The 22,497-nt window shown below is 42.9% G+C and overlaps 1 protein-coding gene across 3 annotated transcripts in view; it reads right to left on the reverse strand.

The window, feature by feature from the left end:
* Positions 1 to 22,497, reverse strand: part of agap3 (ArfGAP with GTPase domain, ankyrin repeat and PH domain 3) — a 131,993-nt gene that overhangs the window by 46,079 nt on the left and 63,417 nt on the right. For all 3 annotated transcript variants that reach the window (XM_030402379.1, XM_030402380.1, XM_030402378.1), the window contains exons 4-10: positions 19,507 to 19,592; positions 16,221 to 16,362; positions 15,637 to 15,771; positions 11,652 to 11,779; positions 11,186 to 11,341; positions 5,875 to 5,958; positions 972 to 1,076 (exon numbers count right to left, since the gene is read on the reverse strand). In XM_030402379.1, coding sequence (XP_030258239.1) covers positions 972 to 1,076; positions 5,875 to 5,958; positions 11,186 to 11,341; positions 11,652 to 11,779; positions 15,637 to 15,771; positions 16,221 to 16,362; positions 19,507 to 19,592 — 836 coding nt within the window. The remainder of the gene's footprint in view (positions 1 to 971; positions 1,077 to 5,874; positions 5,959 to 11,185; positions 11,342 to 11,651; positions 11,780 to 15,636; positions 15,772 to 16,220; positions 16,363 to 19,506; positions 19,593 to 22,497) is intronic.

The following is a 22,497-nucleotide window of genomic DNA, read 5'->3' on the forward strand; positions in this document are numbered from 1 at the left end:
CTGACAGTGTGACAGTGCTTTTTAAATATCTTTTACCTCAGTCTGTCTTTCAGAGCATTAACAAGCCAGCGTCCCTCGCTTCAATGTGCAACACGGCATCACGCCTGACAATGGACGAAAATTAGCGTGTCCGCCCGGGTGATACCTGTGACACCTGAAGAGTCATTTGAAGCTGGACTAAATGCTGACTGTACACATTTACACTGAATTGAAACTGATGGCTGTTATCAAGCAGTGCTTATGAACATCTTATAATGTAACAATCAACATGTTTATGATGCTATTATTAACGTTTGTAATATCTTATAAGGGCCTTATTTCCTATTAACCAACGCTTATATCCAGGATCTTCATATGCAGCATTCCCCAAGGTGTCGCAAATTACTGAAACATCTCAAACACATACAGGCTTGAGGGAGTCAGGGAGTGATGGGAAGGGATTTTTAAAAAAAGACGGGCGTTCCTGACAGTGGCACCCGGCTCCTGAGCTGCCAGCCAGCCGAGTGTTTAAGAGGTATTAGCGGCCCAGCGGGATTCTGACAAAGATGGATGTGGGAGGCTGGTCAGGCTCTGCTGCCATGCAGTGAGAACCATTATAAATACAAGCCAGCGTGGAGTCTGGGCGCGGCGGCCACGCAGCAGCACAGCCATGTCTCCATTAGCCGGCACCGGGGATGGGCACTGCGGGAGGGGAGGGGTTTGAACATGGAGATGACCACTGGGGCACCCCTGTTCCTTAATACTAAGTCACAGCTGATATAGCTATTATATAAGCCTCTGTGGGAAATCACGGGCCTATATTGTTTGTAATCCAGTTTGTAGCAGTCAATGTAATCGCATCGAGAGAAAAAAGTCGAACATTAAAACCTCCAGCAGCACCCCGAGAGTACAAACAGTAGTGTAATAAGCACATAAAGCCGATTGGAAAAGAAATGGAAAAGGAAGAAGAAGTGGGGGGGTTTGATACTCACATGTAAACTGGGGTGGTAAGTAAGGACGCCATTATCACACAGCGTGACATATTTCTTTTTCCACTCCTTGTTGAGGGATTTGCCACTTCGCTTCAGAAGGATTCCCTGTAAGAGACAAGGCATCACGGTGAGCATATGCTCCTCTCAGAGCAGCGTGGTGGATGATGTGAGCCATTATGGGTGTTAAATACCATAACACAGCATTATTACGGTTATTACAGATCGGTATGAGCATTTTCTCTTTGTGCAAGTCGCAAAAAAAGCAAACACGCATCAATTATGACACAGTGTGGAAATGATTTAATATACATCAAAAATATGTAATTAAATCCCCTTAAACTTTCATTCTTTGTTCTAATTTGTGGCTGAGAGCTTTAATGACGTGTTCATTTTTTTTTTTTTTATGGCCACTTGAACCTCCAGAGTTGGCAAAGTTCCTCTGGCACAGAGACCATTCAGAGAAAGAGAGAGGGAGAGAGAGACAATCCAATTTGCCAGACCTCCTCCCTGCATTCATACACATAACATGCTGAACTCTGGAAGACCTCTCAATCCTGGGATTAGGGAGTGTGATCTCCCCTCTTCAAAGCCCACTCAGCTCTTATTCTATTCTACTTTATCTTGCAGGGGCCTTTCAGGGGCCTCAGATGGTTTCCTTATCTGCTGAGTAAATCCACTGGTAAACAATGCAGTTCCTCTGCTGGAGGTGACCAAACGCTGCTGAGTGCAAGGGCCAGGAGGCTCTCTGGGGTTAAATAGTGAGGAGGGGCCCGCTTAATTAGGGGATTAAGCAGGGGCAATGTTTGTGCTTTTACAGCCAGGGCCTGTGTGTGCGTGTGTGTGTGTGTGTGTGTGTGTGTGTGTGTGTGTGTGTGTGTGTGTGTGTGAGGGGGGGGGGGGTTGCAGGGGGTAGTATTTTGCTAGCCAGGCCCATCCTGCAGGCTTTAATCCTGATTAACACATCAGGCAGAGCTGACCCTCCGTGACCTGGGCACCAGGCTGTTTGCCGACAATCATCCTAATCCGAGCCGTGACTCATCTGAGGAAGCAAATGCTGACTGCTGGCAGCATGCTGGGACTCAGGAGTTTGGTGTCCTTCATATTTCATCACAAATACTGCCTGTTTATAGTTCTTACTGGTGCAATACCATACTAACTTTTCTCTAACAAGACAAGTCAGCACATGTCAGTTACTTTTTCATTTCTTATTTATTCCAGATAACTATTCAGTTATATTCTGCAGAAGAAATAACTGTCGACCAGCCTTTTAATGTTTACTTTATTCTTTTGGAACCATATATATTGTTCTTTTATCTTAAATTCTTCACTTTGTGGCTCGGGGAGATGCTTTTCTGTATCGTGATTTTACACTATGAAAATAAAGGCTTGAGACTTGAAGTTACAGAGTTTGTAATAATATTTTCTGATGTTATCCAAAAATCATATCTAAAAGTCATTTTGGGAGGCCGCTGAAAAACAGAGCAGTATTAACGTTGCCCGGTTGTTTGCTAAAGCTTAAATTCTCTCATCCTTGAGGGCAGCAAAGGTAAAAAAGGAAAATAATATTTTTGTATGATGAGTATAGTTTTGATTATGGTTTAACCCATTATAATGTAATATAATCTATAGCAAAACTCAGCACAAATCCACTTACATCTAATCTATGAGGCTACATACAGCACATGTGTTCTTAATGTTTTTCTTATTTTTCGATGGATTGTTGAACTTGTTTTTGTAGGGTTAGGGTTAGATCATGTGAAATCAAATATGGATTATGTCAAGTGAAGCTACATGACAAAAACAATTGTGGTGCTCTTCCTTAACTTACAAAATATAGTCATTAGTCTAATAAAAAAAAGACCTTGCACACACGTTAAAGTCAAACAACTAGATTTGATATCAATGTGATATTTTCACAGGAGAAAGCCTTGGTTAGCTCTTTTGTAACTACTGATACTCGCGATGATTTCTCAGGAAGATACGTTGTGTCCTTCAATCAATAAGTTGCTGACTGCCCAGACTCTCCTCAATTTGGTCGATAAAAGAACTGTAAACACTTTTTAAATGGCTCTCTAATCATACAAAGCAAATGATCCAGTCACAGTGCCTCTGGCGACTTTATAATGCATGTTTTACAAGCAAATATGTTGCTCATCTCGTGGGCCTTACTGGAGCATAAATAAATCTATACGCGCAATCAGCGGTGAGCTTTCATATATTTATCAGAGCCGCGAAGCAGATCGATAAAGACACCGAGACCATAATGTGAAAATCTTTACGCGTGCCGACTAATTTTTCTGCTTTTATTTGAACGGCTGGCTGTGATGTATATTTCAACTGGAAGCTAGACAAACAATTCCAGGTAATCCATCATAATTGCTCAGTCTTTGCCACGTTGAGCCGCCTGCCATTTTTATGTGATAGTTTGACATCACATGGCGACACTGAACCACACACACACACACACACACACACACACACACACACACACACACACACACACTCACATAGAAGATGAGTGTGTTCAGCCTGTGCGACATAAGGAAACAGGCCGATCGTCAGACGCACTCTCTGTGTCCACACAATTGTCATATCGCCACAGAGGAGATAGTGTCTGTCCCCGTCTTTTGTCAGGCGACTGGGAGGAAAGCTGCATCCTGCCACTGTGGCTGACTGATAGGCCGGCCCTTTGTGAGGACAAGGAGGGGGGGGAAGTGTGTGTGCGTGTGTGTTGGGTTGGGGTGAGTGTGTGTGGGGGGGGGGGGGTTGGTCGATGATGGGGCAAGAATGCACCTACTGCTGAGGAGCCACCAGCAGCTCCTGAGTGCATTGTTATCCTCGCTCACTATTTTTATAGGTGGGAGGGGGGACGGAGGAAAAGTGGGGGGGGGCATATGGTGTGTAATTTGGCCCGATGGGGTGAGGTGGAGGGGTGGTGGTGGTGGTGGTGGTGGTGGTGGTGGTGGTGGGGGGGGGGTGGGGGGGTGGGGGGGGGGGGGGGGGGTGGTAATTAAGCACACATTGACACTTTGATCTCCTTGATTGTGCATTTGACTGGCCTGGAGATCAGCTAGTCACCCCCTCTGTGCCTCCCTTCACAAACTCCACAAAAAAAAACCCTTTGTAGATAAAGAGGGGGGTGGTTTATCTTGTCAGAAGTTGCCATGATACTCTGGGAAAACCTGGACTTTAGAGGAGGTGCTCCCTGTAATGTGTCGGGTTAAGAATGGGCGAGTTTACAGTAAAGATAGCTCGGAGGGGATTCTTTCCCCCTCGCTCACCTTGCACTCGTCAGATCTGCCAGTTTCAGCAGGGAATTACACTAATCTACATTAAAGGCCAAGAGATTAAATAGAAAAGGGATGCGTTTGGAGACAGGCCACCGCGAAGTTTTGCATTTCTGTGTTATTTTCTGGGGCTGTATTTCAAACATTTTCCAGTGTGTTGTGTAAAAATATAAAACCATAATGCAGCTCTTCTTCTGCTAAAATGTATAGCAGAAAAGAAATGTGACAGACGGATGAAGCGATAGATATCTGTAACGCTGGTTCCCCCTTCAGCTTTATTTTCTGATTCAGTGAGGGGGTTTGGAAGCGTCACCCTGCCATTACTTTCAGCCAGACCAAAGGCTTAATGGCAATTTTCCTCTAAAGGGGATGGGGAAGTTCAACATTTAAAAAAAAGGAAAAGAAAAAGGACATTATCTCCTATCATTTGCAGGTAAAGAGGATAATATAAGGATGCTGACCCGTTCTCAAAAGCCCTCGTATAATCACGAGTGATTACCAATCAATGTGTCAATTACTTCTCCTTCGGTTACCGTCGGACCTTTAGAAATGATCCGCGCTCAGAGGTGTAATTCAGTGCTCCTCACCCAAGTAGTGCTTTAAAGCAATGCATGAATACATAAAGGAGAAATATAATAAAGAAAATCAATTTTAAAAAAGATGGAGAAAATTGTAACTATGTCAAAACACAAATCACCACAGTATCAGGGAGTATTACCTGTACCTGTCGCATAAGAAATTATAAGGTGAAATAAACCTTTTTTTTTTTTTTTTTTGATATCCAGCAGGGGAATTTGGTTGGATTAAATCAGATTAGATTATAAAATTAACAAAAAAAACAAAAAACCAAAAAAAAAATCAGGCTCAAGAGAATTATGCCTATTTGGACATCTAATGACAATTCCAGCTAATCATCGCTGTCCAAGTTGATTATAATGATATGCATGAATGAAAATTCATCCAAAAAAATAAGACCAGCGCACGATGATGAGCGATAATAACAACATGGTGTCCACTGGGACAGAGAGTTTGTATGTTAGGAGATGCAATGCAGGATTATTATCCCAAACGATCGCAGGGAGCATCTCTCCTGGGTGGACTGGCAGGACTTTAAATATTGAGACTAATTCTGCACCATCTTTAACTCAAGACCGACAAAGACACATCTTTAAAACAGCCCTAAATTTGTAGTTACCGTCATTTTAAAAACACCCATAATGTCGAGGAGATAACTTTTCAATCGCGCGTGTGAATTTACCTGCAGACCCTGGCCGACTGTGCCTTCATACATCAAAAGCCACATGCTTTTATTTTGATAGGAGACTTGCACAGAACAAACAAGAACATTTCTTTGCTGAAAACCTCTCTGATGGTTATGTGTGAACCCCTGCCTGCTGCCTTGTTATGTGGTGTTATGTCGCCATCTAGTGGCTACAGCGAGACATGACGTCATGACCTACCCACTGCGATTCAATCTTTAACACACTGCAAATCCAAGCTTCGAACAGGGAAGAACATCTCGTGACAAAAAAAGGGGAATCATACTTACCTGGTAGCTATGAGAAAATGTGGGTTAAAAAAAATAAATAATCTGAATGAATATCAAAACTGCTTACCTGTTTGATAGGTATGGCCCTCCCACTGCCTATGCTGTCTGTTTTACTGTCAACGCTCTTTGCCTGTTCACTGGCTTTCCGAGACTGCAAGAAAACGAGAAAGTCAGTCAGCAACTGAGGCGACACACCGACGGCGAGGCAAAGGGTGGGAGCTGTGGGGTGTGAGGAGGAGGTGAGGGTTTTTTTTGGGCGTGGTTGTGTATGTTGGGGTGTGTGTGTGAGGGAGAGAGACTGGGGGTCAGAAGAAGGGCGGGGGGAGGAAGTGGGGACGTGAGGTGAGGGTTTTTTTGTGTTTTTGAGCGTTTTTTTGTTTGTTTGTTTGTTTGTGGAGAAACTTTCGACGTTGCAAAATAAAAAGTCTCAAAAAAGAAGCTCGAAATTAAACAGACAAGCAGACCAGCGGTAACAAACAGCAGTAACACCGACGTGCAAGTCCAAAAGAACAAAAAATTAAAAAAGAGACCAAACCAAGACCACACTAGACACATTTCAACACAGAGGAGACCAAGGACGACCACACATTGAGTCATGACTCAGCCCTGAAACCCTTTGTGGGGGGGGGGAGAGATCCTTCCCTTCTGTTTGAGACCCAGAGCGGGCCTTTAGTGCACCTGCAAGACCAACTGCTGCTATACCAGTGTAGCACCAGCTGTGCCTTTAGCATAGTCGCACTGATACACAAGGCTATCGTAGCACGTTAAAACATTACAGGTTAAAAGGGAGAAAAGGGAAAAAAAGGGTTATTTTAAAAAAAAGACTTCAGTACAGTTAGCTTCCTCCGACCTGCGAAAACCTGGTGGAACATAAACATATCAAACGATTTCAGCATCATAAAGCAAAAAAAACAAAAAAACATCAACATTTCATATTTCTGGTCATCCCTGTGAGGAGGAAACGGTTAAGACAGTCACCTTGCATGGAAGTGAATCGGTTAAACTTCCCACCCCAAAAAACAAATAAAGAGATGAGAGGGACAGACATGAGTGTGTATGGTCTCACTCAGAACATGAGAAATGTCCAGTCACCAATGGAGAAGAGGTAGAGTCCGAGTTCAAGTAAACCAACTCTGGGTGTTTATATTTTTTCCAACATTTTATTTTTTTTTTTAATGATGACTTGTTTAGCTTCTATACAGACACCATACAAAGCAAGTCACAAATTCACTTCAAAATATTCAACAGATTGAGCCAAACATTGCAGTTCCCACAAAATATAGGATGGACAATAAAGGCATTATTTCATATACTCCTTATATGTATGTACTTTTTATAGAGTACCATTGTAAATAAAATACAATACAAGATATACAGCAGTCTATATTTTTTCGTCAATCCGTTCATGATAGAAAAGCGATTATGCAAGAGTTCATAATCTCTGTACCAAACCTAAAATTGAGAAAAAAATGAAAAATAAATAAATGAATTTTAAGACGAAACCACTGAATGTGCAAAAAATAAATAAATAAATAAATAAATAAAGGAAAAAACAAAATGTTAAGTTTAACTACATTCATACAAGTCGGTGCAACCCAGTTTCATTTGTTGGCAACGTTCAGTATAATATCTCTCTGTATATAAACCCTCTCTCTCTACCCTGATTTTTTATGAAGGCCTTCATAAAATTACCCAAAGTTACTCTGATCTAAAATACCTCTATGATAATACATTTATACCACATGTTCAGTTCCATTCAATACTTCAAAAAACTTGCTGGAATATAAGAAGGAATCAAAAAAAAAAAAAAAAAAAAAAAAAAAATGAATGTAGGAAAAAATCTAAAAAGAAAGAACAAAAAAAAAATAGACAACTTGGCACCTCTAGTCCTTGAGTCCTCATTTATGGCAAAAGGCAGTGTGATGTCATGTAAGGAAAGTCCTTTGGGCGGCTGGATTAACAGTTCCAAGAGTGACTTGACTGTACAGCGTGTTTTATCTATGGGATGTCGGAATGAGAGTTTGGGGTTGGGGGTGGGGTCGGTTGGGGGTCAGGGGGTGGACGGGGCATTTCCAGAAGAGTCCCTATGGTCTGTCTCACTTCGTGATATTTCGACAGACTACTCCGAGTGCGCTCAAACACCCAGATGGACTCGAGTTTAGGCAGCGTTAGACGCTAAAGTCCTATGGTTTCCGTTTAGTGCAAGTTCCGTGCATTACCCTAAATGCGGTGAAGCACCGAGGGTAACGCAAGTCCTCAATAAATAATCTCTTCTCTATCAGGATTGGCAAAGCAGGGGGACTCTTTTTCTTTTTTTTTTTTTTTTTTTTCTCTTTTTTTTTTTAGCCATCGTGCTCTTCTAATTCGGAAGGAGTTGGAAAGCCCTTTTTGTTGAAGAAAGGTTGGAAACAGAAGCACAAATCTGCAAATATTGAAAAACAGTGTCAAATGGTTATTTTTGTATCTTTTTTTTTTTTTTTAACGTTTGTTTGTTTTGGTTATGTTTAGGTGGAGTCCAGCAACAAGTCAAGTGACTACAAAAAAAAAAAAAGGGGGGGAAACAACTAATGGCAGACATTAATACATGGATTAAATGAATGCGAATGAATGAGTGGGATGGAGTTAAGTATAAAAAATGGCGCGCTGTTCGTCTAAAGTCCTAAACGGTGTGCTTTTCCACACGAAAAAGGGACAGAGACAGCCTGAAGACATCAGGGAACCACAGACAGACTACAAACATATCGTTTTCGAGTTATTGACCATGGAAGCACTAGGAAAGAATAATGTGTACTGTGCTGACACCTAGTGGCCAAAGACAGTTATGGTAGATACTGGCTTGAAATGACTGAGTGGTGAGAGTGGTGAAATTGATTTGTGAGGGCGGTGAAGAGACGGCGTGATAGGATCTTCTGTAGTAAAGCTTTGAGTTGTATTCACTTACTAAAAAACAAAAACAGAAACAATGCAGTATTAAAGAAAGATATTTTCCTTTTTAAGGGGCTTTTCTGATAAACTACATCTGATATTTTTGTAATCAGATTAAAACTGAGTTAAGAATTTTTTTTCTTAATTTCAAGAGTCCCAATGCCAGTGCCACACATGTGACAAAAATTACTTTTATATCTGATTACAACTGGACTACATTTATTCTCCTGCAGCATTTTTTCTTCGCTGTGACATTAGAACAAAATACCTTGTGTGTAATGACTAAAAGTGAGTCTGATATCGATCTGTCAAAGCTTGTCTACTGATGACATTAAGGCATATTGTCTTTCTTCTCTCGAAACTCCCCAAGAAATCAACATAGAAGTGAACTACTTACAGGAGTGTGGCTAAAAAACAGGACAGGCTCTTTGAATGGCAGCCGGACTTTTTCGAGAGCTAACACAGATGTCAATTTGTTTTTTTTTTTTAAAAACGGACAGAGCTAGGGAAGGGACATCCTCGATATCGTTGATGAAATATTTTCTCTCTTTCGGTTGTTTTTCGGAAAATGGCAAAAAAAAAAATGTCGGCACTGCGAGTCTTCTGCCCATCACGCTCTTCAAGTGTCACTGAAGAAATGTCGCCCCGTTAACTTTTCCGTCCCTTCCTCTGCTTCCTCCTCCTCCTCCTCCATATCCTCCTCCTCTCCTCCCTCGCCCTCCCTCCTCCCACCCTTGGCTCGCTGCTCCTCAGAAGGTCATGAGCTGAAACTCCCGCTCGGCTTGCCACTCCGGCACCCACACGGGGTAGGTGGCGTGCTTCGGCATCTCCATGACGCGGACGGGGAGAGGCTCATTTCTCTGGTGGACATGGTTAGTCACTACCTAGCAGGGGGGAAGGGAGACAACAAGGGGAGCTAGCACACAGCCTGTACTGCTCGGAGGCCACAAAGCCTGCGGCTTCCACAGCAGCTGGGGTAACAGGGTGAAGGCAGTAGGAGGAAATAGAAGGAGAAGGAGGAGGAGGAGGAGGAGGAGGAGGAGGGGGGATAGATAGGGAGGTCAGAGAAGGAGTTAGTTAGAAAGAGATGAGGGAGAGGAGAAGGAAGAGGAAGGAAGGAAGTGAGAGGGGGGAGACAGGTGGAGGACGAGGGACTTTTCAGAAGTGGGGGGGGGGGGGTAATCTCACATAGCCTGATCTCTGCCTCGTGAAACTCACAAAGCTCCAGCAAAAAAAATAAAATAAAAGAAGAAAACTTGCAAAAACCTTTGAAAAAGCTGACTCAACCATTTCGGTCAGTTTGAAAAACACACCATGGATTTTCTTTTTTTCTGGGGGGGGGGGAGGTACAAACAAGCTCTCTGTGGAATCACTCCATTGATTTGAAAGAAGAACAACGCTGTTTTTGGTAGCATTTTTTTTTTTTTTTTTTTTTTACAAAAACCTCCTCCTCCCTGAGCTCGAAGAGGACCGAGGTTCTGGCTACGTGAGATTAGGAGAGGCTTAGCAGCAGAGAAGAAGGCTGGTGTAGGAGGGAGGAGAGAGGAGGAGAGGGGGGAGCAGGCTGGGTAGAAGAAGAGGGCAGAGGCTACAAGTAAAAGACAAGCTTAGGACAGCTAAGGAAATTAGAGTGGTTAGTGCACACATGGTTAGAGCAAATACGACAGGACATGGGGGTAAAGAGCAGGCAGACAGGGGGGTCGGGATACTGGTGTGAATCTGGAGATAGGCTTTGGGCCAGTAGACAGGTAGAAGTAAGTGAGGGGGGTGAGGCTCGGGGTGAGGGGGGGGAGTTATCTAGACTCAACAAGGTGGTTAGTGGCTGCTTGAGCCTGGCGTGTCGGAGGATGAGGGGCATGCGTTATTAGCAGCGTGTAAACAGGGCATTGGCTGGCTCGGGCTTTTTTTTTTTGTTTAGCTCGGTCGGGCAGGAGAAGGGAGGTCACTGCAAAGAAAGGATCTAGTAAAAATAAGAGGGGAGGGGGGTAGGGAGGGAGGGAGGTCAAAGATTTAGACAGTGCAGAGGGCCTAGAGTTCGTCATGGGTGAGATGAGAAACTTAATCCGTGTGCACTTTACTACATCCAATTGGAAAAGAAAAAGAAAAAAAAGACAAGAAAAAGAGTTGTTTTTTTCCACAGTGTTTATCTTTGATATTTGCTTTAAAGAAGAAGATTTTTTTTTTTTTGGAGCATTTTCTTTTTGGGGGGATCTAATATAATTTTTCTCTATCTAGTCTCATTCTCCTTTGCCCAGCGTGCCGTGTGAACAACACGCTTTTCTTTTGCCTGCATCAGAGGCAAGGAGAGCTGATGCATTTTTTTTTTTTTTTTACTTTTTTTTTTTTATTTTTTTCGAGCTACCTGTCTCCCTCTGGTGGACAAAGTGTGCCTGGCAACATGCCTCCTAGTAGTGTGAGTGGGTGTTGCTTTGCATCAGCTGTCGCATACTTACTGTGAAAATGTTGGAGCGGCGCTTTGACTGCTTGCGGATGGGCGTGGGCGTGTTGGAGGCAGCGATGGTCTCGATGCGCATCTCCCGCTGACTTATGCTGGGGGTGGAGGGAACAGAGGAGGAGTAGTCGCTGAACGCACCCCCACCATTGGCCGCCTGGGGAGCCGAGAGAGATTAAGAGGAACGGACAGAATCAGAGGAAAAGGGTTGGGCAAAGAGTTTTCAGGCGAGGGAGTCAGAGAGGTAGAGGGAATAAAAAAAAAAAAAAACAATAAACAAGCAGGTCAATTTAGGACACGGACAGATTTGATTCCTCCTCGTAATAAAAAGAAGTTATCACGAGTTATGAAAAGAGTTACATAAACCGGGTGTGCAGGAGAGGTCTTTACATAACAGCAACAAGCTCTCATTCGTATTAGAGCAACGACGGGATGTAGCAGGAAGTCTGCGATGATCTGGATCTTACCTGGTTAATGTGAACGGAGGGGATGGATGCAGAGGGGACTGATGAGTGGCTGGGAGAGTTGGGGAGAGATTTGCACGGACCGATTGAGAGCTGCTGCTTTTTCCTCATGGCCACGACCTTCTGGGCAACTGGAGAAGAGGGAGGCAGAGACACGGCGACAGACTCATCATTCAAGGCTGCTAAGTGCGGATATAAATGTAAATGTTTAATTAAGCAAAGAGAACACAGAAAACCAGAACCATCTGTAGGTTGTTGATGGCATTAACCTTGTTAAGTGACAGCGGATGAATGTACCCAACATGAGCTCAAATGGAAATCTTCCTTTGAAATCACGGTATTCTCGGTTTCCAGAAGACTTGCATGATGACTTGTAGTCAGTTAATGATGACATCACTTCTGTGTTAAATGCCACAGACCTGTGATCACTTAATGGGTCCGTTTATCCAATAGCATGAATATTATCCACTGTGTCCATTTCTCGGTTGGTTTGTCAGCAGGACTGCACAAAAACTAGAGATGGCTCTCGACCCACAGTATACCCCATTAACTTTTTGTGCGAATCTAAATGAAAAGGGACTGATACACTATTTTTTTTTTTTTCTCAGTCTCAAGGCTGTTTTCAACATTCTCGTTAATTTCTCAGGAAATACTGCAAAGATTCTGATGAAAATAAAAACATAATACACTCTTAGCCCGGAAATGAGCCTTTTGTTGTTTCGTTTTTTGCTTTTTTCTTGTTTATGAACCACTAGCCTGAGTGTTAATGACATGTTTGATGATATATGTTGAAAACAGTTGCACTGGGTGACTGATCTCCATGAATGACTACAACATGATTTCTACCCCTAGAGGCTTTGGAAGTGCTGTTTTTGTTTTTTCTTGGCCGTGCGCGCAAGTACGAGATAAAGAAGAGACAGGGAATCGCTGATCCTGGCTTTGAATTCATTTTGATTCATTTTGACATCCCTACTCCTTAGAACGACTCGTTACAGGTAAAAACATTCAACGAAAGCACATCCCTCCAGAAATGTTTTAGGTGCACTGCTCCTTTAGTACTTTGTTTGGCAACTGGGGGATTCGCGCAAACCATCTCTCGGGGAACGCGCAGATGATTCAAGTATTTCTCATGTTCCGAGGGGTAACGTCATTAGTGAGCCGGATATCAGCCTGAAGCCGATGACTTCATCAAAGGACTCACTCCAACACGGCTTCAAAAACAGAAAAACGTTTCCATCAGGCAATTCGGAACGTGACGTGTGCCTGATTCCAATCTGCCTGATTTCTTAGATTTTCTTTTAAACCACCACAGAGCACAAGATGTTTTAAACGTGACAGTTGCTACCTCGATTGTTGTGGATGTGAGCACACGTTACTAAAGTCAACTACGGCGTCTTTCCGTCTACAGGTTTGCACATACACGTGTACATTCAGACATTCCATTAAAGTCTCAATAAAGTGCTGAGAAAAAACAAAACAGCAAGGATACCATTTTCCTCTGTACAAACACAACAGTAGCAGTATATAAATCAAACGGAGCTCAGCAGAGTAAGCAAAGCTAATTCCAGCCTGACAAAGAGTGAGCGCGTTATCACAACCACCCTCAGGCTATTTGTTTTCCAGTCAGGTAATGAGCAACATACTGCAAAGTGGATTATACACATCTCCGGGGAGAAAAAGGTACCTCCATTTTCCAAGAAAAAGTAATCACACAAAATGATACTTGTAATTTTTTTTCCCCGTCATTCACGGAGCTCTACAGAGTGATGTTAGCCAAATGAGACTGTTGTCATCGTCTGAACAGCCTGATTTGCCGTGCAATCGGTGCGGCTCGTCGTTTAATTCACGGCACACTACTCGAGCCAGGGACCGGGTGGAGGGAGGGAGGGAGGGAGGTAATGCTCACGGCTGCGTGACGTGAATTAGCACTGAGGGAAAGAGAGATGATTTGAAGTTGCGCTGACAGCTGGGACCACAACGCCCGGCTGCCTGCTGCAGCATGGCAAATAGAGAAAGAAAGGGAGGCGAGAGTGATACGCAGCGACTTCTCCAGACAGCCAACACTCCTTCATCTCTTTTAATTATTTCAAATTGGGCTTCAGGAAGCAATTAAGGCAGAAAGGGAACACAACGTGCCTGTGCATCAAGTCAATGAAATGCAAAGTGAACGTTGTGATACATATTCAGATGTTTTGTGAAGGGATGACAGGCTTTCAAAGGAGCGGCAGCCTTAGGGGATAATGTGAAGTTTCCAAACGACAGTTTCATGACTTCCAATTATGGATTCAGGGAACAAACTTTAGAGTTTCCAGATACTTTTAAGACGCATTAAGAGGGCGTCTTACCATTTATACACATTCGAATATTACTTGGCTTGGAGCTCCACATCTGATGAGATGAAATCTTACATCATGATTTCAGCTCCGGCGATGAATAATTGTGGTGTTTGACAATCGCATTCAATTTACTTCGTCGTTAATTGAAGAGGGCCTGTTGATGTTCACTGAGTGCACTGCCAATCATGGATGTTGAGCGCAACGCATTAAAATGTTAACGTGTACGTACACCACTCCACCTGAGTCGGCCTCGCACGAGCATTTTATGCAATTTGTTATAAATAACAGTATGAGCAGCATGACGTACTTCACAGCAGGAGGAGTGAAGAGGAAAAAAATATATAGTCATATTCAGTGAATTTAGCACAAATTATACTTGTGTTTAATGGAGTGACACTGAAGTTGCAAAAAGTTGAGTTGAGTTGACTTCTTGTGGGAGGGCACAGCCTCATAGTTTGAATTTTACTACAATTTGACCACTATTCTTGAAATGGGAGGACACTTTAAAAGCCCTGTATCCTAGTTGCAGGGCTCACATTTAGCACCAGCCACCAACTAAATGAGGCTAAAATATTCAAGTTGCTGGTAGATCGGTTTCACTCACCAGCCAAAAAAACAATGATAATCTACAGAGTGGCCTGTCGCCATTTGGCAGGAAAACCGCAAAGTTAATTTCGCACATTGCCTAGTTTGTGTTCACATCACATTTTACACAAAATGTTGCCTGTTTGATTATTCAAGAGTTTGTCAAGAGATTGTGCTGTCATTCCACCGAAACTCAGATTGGAAATTGTTAATCTGAAACGTGACCGCTTTGGATGCTAATGTTCCGTCTTTGGGTTTGCCTCGAGTGAGGAACACAAATGAGGTGATGGGGTGAAAACGAGGGCTGAAACCAACAAATTGTCTGTGATGATGATAATATTTTTGACAATCTAGAAAAATGTTTCATCTTTAAACTGTCAAAGAATATTTAAATAGTCAAATCACGATTTCCCAAGCCCGCGTTGCCATCTTCAAATTGTTTTTTTGGGACCGAATATTCACTTTTGAGAAGCTGAATCATTTTTACATTTTGGTACTTTTTATTTTACCTTTGTTCCTGAACAAGTTCTCAATTATATTTCTAGATTTATGCTTCGTCAATCCACTTATTATTATTATTACCTCTGCCGAGGACGTCGTGTTTTCGCCCGGGTTTGTTTGTTTGCTGGTTGATTGGTTTTTCAGCAGGATTACACAAAAGCTACTGAACAGATTTCCACGAAAACCAATCAAGAGATCTTTTCTCACTTTCTTTAAAATTGCATTTACATTTTGTTAATTTCTAAGGGAATCATACAAGACAAGGATCTTGAGGAGAAAAACAAGGAATATTTAGGTGATTGTTGCTTATAAGTGAATACAATTTGACGTGGATCCACACAAAAGTGGATTTAAAGATGTTTGATTTGATATTGGATTAGGTTGGGCTTAATTCAAGGGGACTGTTTTGCCTTGGCGGAGGTATGCGCTCTACTGAGCAAGGAAAACAACGGCAATCAAAGTAATAGAATATAGTTCAAGACAGACAAAAGATCAAATACGTCTCGTGCCAGTAGGGGGTAAATGAGTGAAGTGTACTGGTACTTCTTGTGACCCTCCCCTCTCACCATCCTGGAAGACTCTCTCCACATTCAGGCCGTAGGTGGAGCAGGTCTCATAATACGTGCAGCGCTTTAGGTCGTTTGACAGCTTTCTGGCCCGCGAGTCATCGATCACTCTGGGGTTGGCGGCACTGATTGCATCTAAGAGGGAGAGAAAAAAACACAACACTCAGATATTCGATCAAAATTCTCATCTTGTGATTTTCTCTCATTTTGCTACAGTAGGCACATTTCACGAAATAAGTTATTTCATCGTGAACACAGGCCAAATACTATACGATTTGTTGGGGTCTATTGATGAAGATGTTCATCCATGTCCATCCTAATGAAGGATAAAAGGTCTATGTGACACAGAAACAGGCTGTTGTCTCTCAGGCTTCGGCGGCACAGACAATACTTGTAAGCTAGATCAATTCAAGAGCCGAGGACGATAATAAAAATACAGAATATGAGAGACTTCTCCTTTATTCGTACTTTCTAAGTGTAAAGACAGTGTAAGAACACGGAGTTCTTCCTGTGAACGGGCACATTTCCAGTATGGAGGAAGCAATATCCTGACAAAACATATATATCAGGTGTGGTGCAGGCACCTTGTGTTCCCACGAGGACCATGGGGACCTCAGCTGTGTTCCTGTAGGTGGATAGGCGCAAGAAGTAATTGTAGACTGTCTGGAAGCTGATCTCATCCTCCAGGCTAAAGACGAAAACCACCGCATCAACCCAGGCAGCAAACTGAGGACAGAGCAAGAGGTGGAGTACGGTGAGACACTGGGAAATAGAAGCTGTCTCATTACTGCATGAGAACATTCACATTCAACATGGTTTTCGGGACGGCTGCTTCCACTTCGGTGTGATGCCGCACCTGGACCAAAAAAAGAAAAAAATTGCGTCTCTCGTCTGTTGTTACTTTACTTGGATGTTTGAGCTTCACTGTGCAGAATGATGCATGTGCAGAGTTTTGACACTAAAAGGCTGCTTTCATGTTCGTCTACCGAAAAATGTGCATTTGTCTGCGTGCTCACTTTAAGACACGAGCCAACGAGCCACTACTCACATCATCACAGCCAGTTTGGAGTGTAGTATTTTTCAACTCGCAACTTACAAAAGTGTCAGATGTAAATTTCACAATTTTTAACAAAGTAGTTGTACTTGAGCTTTTTTGAGGGAACACTGTACAGTGTATGATACAGATAATTTGAAATATCTTTATTTTTCAATGATTTAATTTGTAAGAAATACTGCTGCTAAGGGGTGGTGGGTCCCAAAGTGTTTTGGTTTAAAGAGTTCGCTTTTGTTTATTAAAATCTTCCGGTAAAGGTTATCAATCCTCTACTCCAGACTCACAACTGGACGCTTAAGAGGAGACACTAAAAGTGAAAACATTGTTATGCTTGAGACTGGTACATGAAAAAAACAAAGATTTGGGGCTTTTTTGCTTCCATAAACACGCCATCCTTCAGACTTCTGGAAAGACTGGAAAGGAAAAAAATTTATGCAAAGTAACGCACGTTTAATTAGATGACCTAAATTGAGAATTCAAACATGAAATACAAGAAAACTTGAGATCCAAAGAATAATCATCTTACGTAAGTAATGATCTAAGGAAGTTTCATGCTGATATATATTAATATATATTCATATAAATAAAATTAAAAACTGTCTACCCATTTGCAATGTTCCCACTCGAAGCATGTTTTTAATGAACGCAGCTTGTAATGGGTCCCTGAAATAACCCTTAGCTGTTGCAGGTCTACTTTTGTTCACGTATACGGACAGAGGGGGGCAGTGTAGCAGCAGCCATGGTACACTGGGTGTCGTGTTCCAAGGCAGAGAACCAGAACAAGGTGGAATGATGAAACATCACTACTGTATCCTTATCTTTTTCTTATCTTATCTTTCTGCATTCCCACTGCGACCATAATCTAGGAATCTTTGTATTTGTTGGATCATATACATTCATAATCTCTGCTTAGTTTAAGATCCAACGGGGGGGAGCAGTTTCCCCTTGAGGTGAGGAAATCAATCCTAATCACCATCCATTGTAGGAAGGAGCAGAACACAGAGTAGTAGTAACAGTGACAATCGAGTGATAACTATGCCCCCCGCTTTGCCCTCTTCTTCATTCAGCTTTCACATCTCCCCCCAGACCCCCATCGGGGAATGAATGGCAAATCAAGCCTCCGAGCCACAACTCTGCTCAGCCTCCCGTGAGTGTGAACATAATGCAGGCCTTTTATTATGCCACTAATTATATAGGCAGCTGACAACTGAGTTGAACTCGCGTCGAGTCCCTAATGTCTCTGAGCGTAATGCAAACGTAAATCGGAGCTTTGCCAGGCCAGGTATGAGAAGCTGCTAATAGAAAAGGCGTGGTAAATTCACACTGGGCTCACATGTGACGACAGTGAATGTTGTGATTGAAGCCACAAGCTATCAGGTTTGCATTCATCGGTCGTTAGCATGTGATTGAATCCGCTGATTAAATCCCATCAAATCCCCTATTGAATCTATTGAAGTGTGGTTTAAGCATAAGAAGCTGCGACAGACGTCATTTTCAAGAACAAAAAACTCCCAAGAATGACATCAAAACAGACATGGAGCAACATCAGCATTAATTTGGCGTTGTGTGTCTAATATTCACTCTCCTTTTTGATCTGTTTTGGTCTCCTCCAACTCCGGATGAAAACATGTAGCTCTGTAGCGGCTAAATGTTCGCCTCTACGTTTGCTAGCTAGCCGCTAACTTTATCTGCCTGCCATTTGGTGCTCGGCTGGCAGCGCACAGCGAGTTTTGTAAAAGCTTTGTGGTGAAAAGCAGCAGCGACATCGGGACTCGACGCCGTTAAAGGCCGTGAGACTGAACCAAAACTGTCAGGTTCTGTGTCATAAAACTGAAAACGATAAGCTGAGGGATGCTACAATGCCGATAAATCGGATTATAAAAACACTATCTGTAGTCTTGTTGTCCTTCAAATATTTTGTTGCAGATGTGGTTTGGTGTAGAGGGGGGTTTATTACTAATTGTTGCTACTTGTCCATTTTGTCCCTTGTTAATATGACAAATGTTGATTCAAGAAATTTTAAGGAAACACTCGGATACCTCCATTTTATTCCACTTCATACTCTCTACTCAATAAATGTTAAAGAAAAAACATTTTGCTGTTAACTCAACTGCTTTTATCCGACAAGTTACTTAGAAGCAAGACAGACTTTAGATGCCAAACATGTGATTAACAGAAAAATTGGATCCATTGCTCTAGATTTGAACCATCAACGTGTATATGACGAACAAGATGTTTCTAACAACCTGAAAACAAGACAACCCAGCTAATGTGCAATCATGCAAAAGGGAATGTCAGGAGGAATCCTTGACGGTTTGCCTTCTGAAAAACCTAGGCTGGGTGAAGAAGAATAAAACACAGAAGCCCCATCCTAAGTACATTAAAGTCCTGTAAATGGGACAATCTCTGATAAAACACGGCTCAAGAATAACTGAGCATAAGAGGCTGGATTAACAGGAAGCACTTCCTCAATTTACTTCCCTTGGAAAAGCGTCAAAAAGTGAAAATCAAAGCCCACTTTGGATGAAACCCGTAGCTCCATTATTCTTCATACTTCAGACGCTAATAGGAGCTGTGTTGTCCCTCTGACCACAAGGATGATTTTGGCTGGGCTTACTCATTGATCTGCTGCTGCCCCTTAAGTGCTTTTGGTAGAACAACCACAGAGTGCCGTCACACTGCTCCAAACAGTCCTGCAGCGATGTAATGGTCTGTCTCTAAACAGTTCCTGTCTGCATGGCAGTTTCTGTCTGACGAGTCTTGCGGCTTCAGAGTAAAGAGACGTTTTCTTATCAGGATCAACAAACAAATCTCACCTGCAGTTCTGGAGGCCCTCCTTCATCTCGGATCAGGAGTAGGTAGCTCTGTCCGTCCACCACTATTTCTTTCTTGAACCGTCCACCTGAGGAAGAGACGAAAGGGTTTTGTTTCAAGGTCATTCTAATAAAACACGTTAAGTGCTGGTGTATAACGGACCGCGTGGAGTTTTACCGAGAGGAAAATGACTGCAGACACATTTCACACTCATTGGTTGTATTAACAATGAGGATGTAGGAGACAACTCAAATTTAATGTAAAAAAATACAGCTTGACATGGCTCATAAAAGTTCAGTGAGTGTAAGTTTAAGTGCACTTCTCAATTTAGACCTCCCGAATGTGTTGCCGTCCGGATCATATGCCAAGAGGAAACCAGGTCTCTCCGGAGCCAATTATGTGGGCGAGAAATTGCCATTTAGCGCTTCTAATGCACAGCTGCTGAGGGAACCAGTTCAGTGCCACTGTCACTGCACCCGCCACCAGTCCTGGAAAGGCCCTGACGAACATTATCAGACTTGCACGTTCAGCCTCCATCACTGCGCTGCATGAGCTACAGCGCGATCGCAGATTGGTTTTCGCAGCACTTACGGCACAACTCATCAGACTTTGCAATGAGACGGTAAGACAAGGAGAATAATCATAACAGAGAGTGTAAAAGAGAGGAGAGGAAGTGATGGGAGATAAAAAAAAAATTTAAAAAAACCCCCTCATCTTTATTCTGAGCTGGTGTGCCTCAGGTCGCACCAGGTCCACGGGATAGTAGTGAGCTAACGCTTAGTCCCTGCGCAGCCTTGAGTTGCTCTCCCATTTTCTTCATTTCTTTCATAATACAAATGCACATTCCTTGCTGCTAGCGACGGCAGCTGCAGATAAAGAGGAGACCAATGGGAGAACTTCGCCGTAAATTAGATTTTGCATATCATTTGAACGGTTTTGCGATCCTGTGGAGATTAAAAACATTCAAATGAGAAAGTCGTGAGGCTAGAGACGTCCCTGGGAGTGAAAAACAGCGCCTCATGAATATACCAAAAAATCCGCTGAAAGCAATTTGACGAAATTGAATAATGCACAAACTGGAGTGATCAAGAAATGCATCCCAAAAAAAAAAAAAAAAGTGATGCCGAGAGAGGTATCTGATGTGCAGCACGCAGAATAAAACTGCTCCCGGTACACCGATTTCTTTGAGTTTCATAAGCGGACATGTTAGCTAAGATGCTTATATGATTAGATAATAGTATGTCAGAGATCAGCGTATCAAGCACTGCACATCTCACATCACAGAAGAGCTGTAAGGGCCATACAGTAGCCATGGCCTGTGATTTCTAATAGGCAGACAGTATTCCTGTCTCAGCAAGCAATACATATCCACTTGAGCCACACTTCCACCCTGTTAAGTCCACTTTAGCCCGCTTGGCAAATAGGGGATTCTCCCAGCCCTTTTTTTGCACAGGCTCTCAATCCCTGCTGGATGCTGCTGGTTGTGTAACACAGAAAGAGAGAAAGAGAGATTCACGTACCACCAGCCAGCTTCATTTTCTCAAACTAAAGTCACAGAGCTTTGGAGATTCAAACAAAGGACTGAGAAACTATGTGTCTGTGTGTCTCCGAATACTGTTTAAAAAAGGGAGGAAAAAAGATGAGGAGGATCTCATTACACAGAGAGACGGGATCTGAACGACACCGGAGAAAACCAGAGATTTATCACATCACACGCCCAGAGCGGACTATGGAAAGTCTCTCTCAGCATGTGTGATGAAAGCATACGGCTTTGGTGATGGAATTTGAGGTAAACACTTCAGTTATAATCATAATCATCCAGGACGCTGTTGTCTCTCCACAGGAAAATAAGAAGCCTGTGCCGTGAACACATCGAGGAAGACTACCGTACTTTTTTTTCTTCATCATGCTGAAAAGCAATTATGACTTATATGAACGCCGTTGCTCAGAGAGAGGCGACAATGAAGCCTGCATACAGCCTACGGAGAGACGGTAAGTTGGGTAGGCATGGTTAACACGCAGTAAGCATACTCTGCTTACACGGAGGCTTAGACCTTGACACAGAGCCACAATCCAACGGAGCTCCATCCGGTGTTGCCATGGCAACACACCCCAGTACCTTTTTTCAGATATCATAGCAAAAGCCCAGGAACAAAACACTGAAGAAACAGCCATCGCTGAACCTTCCTCTGCTGGGCAACGCTTCTTGCAATGTAAATACCCGAGCTGGAGCGAAGCCAGTACACAAGTGCATGAGAAAAACGAGAGAGAGAGAGGGGGGGGGAGAGAGAGAGGGGGGGGGAGAGAGAGAGAGAGAGAGAGAGAGAGAGAGAGAGAGAGAGAGAGAGAGAGACAGAGACAGAGACAGAGAGAGAGAGACAGAGAGAGAGAGGGCGAACAGCTGCTAATCACAAGACAGGTATGTTGTAACACAGGAATTTAGAAAAGGGACACACGCGCACATCCGAGCCGACGTGTTTTTCTTGGTTACGGCAACAATGCTCGTTTCGTCTTTCTCCGGCGTTTCCTCCATTCATTTCTCAACGACTAATTAAGCTATGAGGATTTTTCCCCCTCGGTGCAGCGAAATGCCAGAAACTAATTATGCGCTGCATGTCTCATCCTCACTATAATTACACGAAAAAATGAAAACACTGCAAAGACCCTCAAAGATCATCAGTTAACTCTGGGTTTTCCCAACATCTTTTGTGGGTCTCTGAGACGAGGGCTTACCTTTCAGGCCAGAAAAGGGGCATTCTCATTATGATTGCGCTGATAAATCGAAGAATATCTGATTTTCAAACGAGAGAGAGAGTGGAGAAACGGACGTGGTGCCCCTTTCCTTTATGTTAAAGACCATCTTCAAGAAAAAATTTAGTTCAGACATTAGCTACTAAAGTCTGGTGAAGATTTAATAGTTCACAGAATATTTCTGGTGCTTCACAATAGGAAAGGTGCTGAACTGACATTTGGTAGCTTTTTTTCATTCATTG

This window comes from Sparus aurata, chromosome 21 (genome assembly GCF_900880675.1).
Source record: "Sparus aurata chromosome 21, fSpaAur1.1, whole genome shotgun sequence".
NCBI lineage: Eukaryota > Metazoa > Chordata > Actinopteri > Spariformes > Sparidae > Sparus > Sparus aurata.